We start from the raw sequence: 6,344 nt of genomic DNA, 5'->3' as shown, positions 1-6,344 counted from the left end.
TATATCGTTAATTAGATATATACGAAGTAAACCACGCTGGTCAGTTTTGATAATGTGAACATGTTCTATGTTGACAGATCCTGTTGATTTCTAAACAGTTTGCCCATGCATCATGTTATTGTTTTAGTTCTCTTTATTTTCATTTCATCAAAGTTTATAGACAAGGTTGTTATCAGTTAACTGGAAAGAACAACAGACAAAACATATTTAAATTCTCTCCATGGAATAGCCAAAGTGTAATAAACAGTGAGATACTATTTTAGACATATTAGAAATGAAAAATTAACAAAAAATAACTCGTAATAACACAAGCATAAGGGGAACTGATGAAAGAAGCATCTCGCACACCTCATACACACTCACAAGTACAAATACATTAATTTCTGTATTTCTGTGTACGCCATCATAGATAGTTAGTGACAGACTTTGTCAAAACATCGATGTGCATATATCGCACAGCTCACTGCTACCAACAAGTTAAACCAATTAAGAAAAGCAAATTAATTCAAAACAGAGTGTTATTATTTATAACGTCAAGATAAGCACATGTTATAGTCAGTAGTCATGCTCAACTAGAATCTCATGTATGTTGTGAAGAATTATTATGCTTTTGATTTAACGAGTTCATCCTTGCTTTAATTCCAATTTAAACATTTAAACAATGTACAGCAAGTATTTTAATTCTCTTAATCCTTATAATATTACGGAATGATAGAAAAAAGCAGCAAGCAGCAACAATGTTGTTTGATGTATTTTATTTATGTTGTGATATTAAATTTGACATTCAACTTGGTACTGCAGAAGATATATACGCCAGTATACGCCAGTACAATGTAGTACGTTTAGCTGAACGGTGGTCTAATCTTGGTCTGAAAAGAAACAGAGTAAAGTGGTTGTTTTCAATTGGTTTAAATTCATTCGGACACACGTCTAATTGATCGTATAATGCGATTCAATTTGATCCAATTAGGTCTTATACATTTGTTCGTCAGGGATTGCGTTATATATTGATTCTTTCAAAATAATTATTAATGTTAAGTAATATTTAAGCACTTAAATTGAATTTGCATTTTTATCAACATATGAATGTGTCAAAAGCCGTTTGGACTTTGTAAGGGACATATCAAGATTAACAGACAATACGTGAGGAAGACAGATATTAAACAATGGAAATCGACGTTACAAAAAACAAATGTGTTTATCCATCTTACCGGACATGCTATAATCACCCGGATATTGATTTATCTTTTAGACCAACAGACCAGTACTTAAATAGTGTAATGTGAACACCTAAATAATATAAGATCTTAGTTTTTTTTTTTATCATTTTTGTTACATTCATCTTTGTTCAGTGAGTAATAATCAGTAACTGTGAGTTTTCACATATATTCATCAGCTGGAGTATACTTGAATATTAATTATATACATTTCAATTAAGATAAATACCTTTCAGCCATGTTTGATCTTGATTTCTGTAATGTGCTTTGCCCAATAACAATAAATCATTAAAACAATCCCTTGAAATAGATATACCCCACGAACCCGGTGAGTTTGAAGGTCATCTAATTAACCAAAGGTAAAAGTTTGACTACATGCATGACAAAAGACGTGTTGGTGATGTAAGTATTGCCAATGGGCTAATGTGAGAGAATAGCTTGGCTGTTTGCTCTACTATCTGCACTTTCAAGTGTATCCCACAATCTTAATCTAAAATGCAATCCGGTCACATGTCATACAATATGTGAGTACGAAAAACACTGCTTTATAAAGGAGGAATGGTGAAGTGATCCATGAAAGAGCTCTTGTATTGTTCAGGAAGAATACACGTTTCATTTGATTGTGTAATGATACATTTCGTCAGAACTATTTGGAAAATTATTAAAATATTGACAGCGATACATACAATCATTATTTAATACACATACAGATTCATAACTATACTCTATATGTTGTGGCATACTTACGGGTGTATTTTAATTAAATTATATATATTTTTTAAATTAGATACACACACTCACACCATCAAATAAGGTAGCTCTCGCACCATTCTAGGTTTATGATTAAATATCGCATCTTTACATTATGATCTTTTTTTGCGGGGCACACATGGCTCGCCAGGAGGTACAATAAGGGAATTTTAGAGTTTCACAGTTTTTGTTTTAAAACCAAATGTGCATCAAATATAAAGATGAAGAAAATGTATACATACGCATGACTCCAGACAGGACTTGTTGGAGGGCGTTGAGTGTCTGAGCGCCTTGGTTGATGACCGTGTGACCTGATACGCCCATGTGAGCTACTTGCTTTGCCAATGAGCCTGTCAGTTGACCTAGTGTTTGTGTCATGGTTTCAGCTGCAGTTGAAGACTCTTGTTTGATGAGAGATCCGGCGTTGTCCAGGATCTGTAACCAGTTTTATTTGATAGTTGGCAAGGACCAAAAGCAAAGACACTAAGCAAAAGCGGCATTTCACAGTCAAAATGAATGTATTTAGGGAAATATATGAGCAAAGGAAATATTTCGATGAAATATTAGAAAAAAATCACACAGGAATAGGGCGATGTGTTCATGAAGATACATAATACGGTCAGGAAACGCTAGATACTAGAACATACCGATATTGAAAATGACTTAATAGATAGATTCGAATAGTTAACATATGCAATATCAGAACATATTTTTCTGTACCGAGTCTACATCCCACTAATATCATGTCATCAGGTAGAATCAAGTAGTGGCACGTAACCAAACGGCATTCAAATAATTATATCTGCAGACCAGTTTGGAGTTGGTCTAGCATAAGAAAATGTATATAATTACATATATGCTATATAAGGTATATAACAGTAAAATATATTTGTAAATATAAAGATATCTATTATGAATATGAATGTGATAATTACTCGTTAAGCCAATGAAACAGCCAATTTTTGAAGTATATCTTTATGTGTTATAGGAAAACTTACATTGTTCACAGCATGAATGTGGGTCGAAAACAATGATACGATCTGGTTTCCTACAGCGGACAAAGTATCAGAAAGTGATCTTCTCCGGTGACTTGTCAAGGCGGAGTGGAGATCATGGAGAATATGATCAGCCAATAGACTGTGGGACGCTGAAATGAAACAAGCTGGTACTTTATTTTATTTTACGGTACGGTCATTCGTACTGTGATGTAAGGGGACACGTAAACTGCATGGAGAATAACATTAATTCGTGCACAAAAGTGCCTTACCGATGACACTGTCCACCTTGGAAGCAATTTCTGAAGGCGAGAGTTCGGTGATGTGGTGTGAAACCTCCTCTAAACTCCCCATGGCAGCCTGGAATAAACCTTGTAATTCGTGGCTCTTGGCATCAATGCTGTCGAGGTAAGGCTGAAGTTGATGTGTTAGTGCACTGGACAGAACAAACAACAACACATCAACATTTATGACAGTACAAATTACCCAATGCGACCACCGACAGAGGGACGGGAGAGGTGGTATTTGGAAGGTTTAGGAGGGGATAACTTAAAGGATGATGTAATGTAAATGTACAATTCATTTATTTGACAATAATTGCGAAAGCAAGTTATCTCAACTTATATGAACTTGTTGGTCCGGACGAAAGCGAGAAAGGGGTCTCACAACATGGTATACACATAACGGACTTCCTCTCTATTTGTGACAATATGAACTTGGCATCGCATTCGAAAACATGCAAACGGAAGTGACTTAACGCGATGATTTCTTTACCATTTTGCCGATTCAGCAATTGTGGTTTAAAACATTGTTGCATTTGATACATCTTTATAGAATATACAACATTAAATTCTAAATTAGAAACGCCAGCTGAAGACAAAATACAGCTAATATTCAATATACCAATTCATACTGGGTAACCAAAAAGCAATTGGAACACATGTTGAAGGGGCGTCACTAGAACAACTGTTGCTTCTAGCAGAAAATTGTATATCATGTTGTAAACGGAAATGAATGACCCTCATCGTAGTTATAATAGAGATATCAGTTCATTCCGATTTCATGCAGACGGAACATGTATTTTTTTTCATCTACCATAGATACATTATATCTGGGGAAAATGTTTTCGTTTTTTATAGTATCTGAACTGCCAACTTAAAATATAGAAGTACATTATTTTTTCAAACCATCTCTGAACAGTATGCTCACCTCAACTCACGCTTTGTGGCTGGTGCTGACGTAGCTGAAAGTGCGTTCATGGTCCCAAGCAATAAACCTAAACAAAATTAGAGGATACATTTAATGTGTTAGCATTCCCAAGGAGTTAAAAATTGATCTAAGGTTACTACAATATGTCACTGCTGTATCTTATGAGAAGAGGTTAGCGAATATTTCGTCAGCGCTATGATCTGTTTCTCATGCTTCGTCCTCTACAATATGTCAAAGGAAACCATGCAAAATACTCTAACAGTTTGAAACTTTGTTGACACAAATCTCAATTCACATACTCTGAGCCGTCTGTCCCAGTATTTGTTTTCCCTGTTCTGCAGCCTGGTTCAGGAGTTGCTTGCCAACATCTGTGGCTTGCTGTCCCATCTGATGGAAAGTCTGAGTAAAGGCATCGCCAATGTGTGAGAAGGAATCTTTAAGGCTGTCCAAGAAGGAACTTCCCTGCGCCGTTGAGGCTAGAGCTAAACACAACGTCAATGCTACCAAAACTCTCATGGCTGTTTTGTGATGCGGCTACAATTATAAGGACATGGATGTATATAATATATATACCTCGGATGCATAAAAGGAGGCTTTGATATTGGCATTCACAATAATGTTACTATCTCAACGATAAATTGCAGACAATTTTGTCAAAATACGAATGCTAGCACTTCCTTAAGAAGTTTTTGTAAAACCTATTGATGAAAAGGTTATAAATTAAAGGATTTAATATAACTGCGACATTTTTAACTTTTCCTTGGGATTGTCTCACTTTTGGCGCTTAGCATTACTGCGAGTCTTTGAAGAAAGAAACAGGTACGCGATACAATTTCATATTCATTAATTGACACATAATGGCTCTACCTCTTAAATATACTAATTACCTGTGTTTGTTTTGTATAACCATATGGTTACAATTAGTATTTAAGCTTACTCTAATGACGTTTGAAATAACGAATGTGATTCGGATGTGATAATTGTATCAGTATCATAATTTTCACAGTCTTTAAAATAACTTGTTAATATCATACTGTAATGGTTCTCTTAACTATGGCGTATTTGCTACAAGCGACACCAGAGCTACAAACCTGCCACTACCTTGAGATAAGGAGAGGAACTACAACTCCTGATAAGCCTTACCTTGAGTGAGTGACGGTCAACATAAAACTGACTGACGTCCTGTTAGTGTCGCTCTTTTTATCATTGAATATACAGATGTGAATTTTTCCATGGCCTGCAATTAGAAAATGGACTGCAATGTACCTTTACAAATTAGCGCATATTAGAAATAAAAATCTTAACAAATTCACTCATGACATAAACTGCATAATGTCTTTCATATTGGCATTTTGGAATTGGTGTATCGATGTACGAAATCAGGAAATATGAAAATGTGTTTTAATTGAAATACACTAAGGCCTTTGAAAAAATGGTCTGTAAATAAGCAGAAGTTTGACTTTTACCAATAACAACTGGGGGGAAAGTAATGAACAGTTTAGAAGTAAAAACAAATGTCATCCAATTAGATGACGAAAACATATCATCATTGGCATTACCTATTAAATAGATAAAATAAACCTGATCTATAGAATCGCAAAGACAAGGATGGAGCGTTAGACCATTTTACTCTTGGGTTTTGAACCAGGTTCGAACCCGGGACTAATCGAGATGCTGATCCCGCTTTATCAAAAAAGAGTTTAGAATTGCAATAAGATCTCACTATATTATACTGAAGAGCATAAGAGCCATGGTGATGATAACGTGCGATTAGTCTCGAAATTATGACTTGATAACTTTCAATTTCGAGATACTAACTGGAAATTTTCAGACAGTAAAATGAAATATCGAAATAATAATTCCATATTTCGATATACTAATTTCGAGATACTATTAATAACTCTCCGATATTTGCTCTGTTTAGTTCATTTGACGAAAGCACAATTTATAGATACAGGGATTCACTGATTAGAGCATATTATCAATTAGCACCAAATATATATTGATATGGTTAACTACACAACATCACATGACAATAAGGAACTAAACAAAACAATTTGACATTCTGCTTCGATTATAGTTCGCTAATAAGTCCAAACATTTAAAACAAACAGTCCATAGCGAACTTGGAAGTAAAACTTGAGAAAGAGTCTTTAAGATTTTTTTATATTTC

General features: G+C 34.8%; 1 protein-coding gene across 1 annotated transcript; it reads right to left on the bottom strand.

Annotated features, from left to right (window-relative positions):
• Positions 1-738: 738 nt before the first annotated feature.
• On the bottom strand, positions 739-5,351 carry LOC117342706. Its single transcript, XM_033904920.1, has 7 exons — positions 5,315-5,351; positions 4,471-4,705; positions 4,172-4,238; positions 3,235-3,398; positions 2,966-3,114; positions 2,210-2,402; positions 739-869 (listed from the first exon to the last, which is right to left on the bottom strand). The coding sequence occupies exons 2-7, from the start codon at positions 4,685-4,687 to the stop codon at positions 859-861; spliced, it is 801 nt and encodes a 266-aa protein (XP_033760811.1). The 5' UTR covers positions 4,688-4,705; positions 5,315-5,351; the 3' UTR covers positions 739-858.
• Between the last annotated feature and the right edge of the window lie 993 nt (positions 5,352-6,344).

The sequence above is a fragment of the Pecten maximus genome, chromosome 14 (assembly GCF_902652985.1).
Source record: "Pecten maximus chromosome 14, xPecMax1.1, whole genome shotgun sequence".
NCBI classification, from domain to species: Eukaryota; Metazoa; Mollusca; class Bivalvia; order Pectinida; family Pectinidae; genus Pecten; species Pecten maximus.
Note: the sequence above shows the minus strand (reverse complement) of the source record. Positions and strands in the feature narration are given on the sequence as shown.

Coding starts and splice junctions, on each gene's coding strand:
- LOC117342706 (XM_033904920.1), bottom strand. CDS start 4,687: ATGAGAGTTTTGGTAGCATTGACGTTGTGTTTAGCTCTAGCCTCAACG. Junction 4,239..4,470: donor ACTGGGACAGACGGCTCAGA/GTATGTGAATTG, acceptor AATTTTGTTTAG/GTTTATTGCTTGGGACCATG. Junction 3,399..4,171: donor GCCACAAAGCGTGAGTTGAG/GTGAGCATACTG, acceptor TGTTCTGTCCAG/TGCACTAACACATCAACTTC.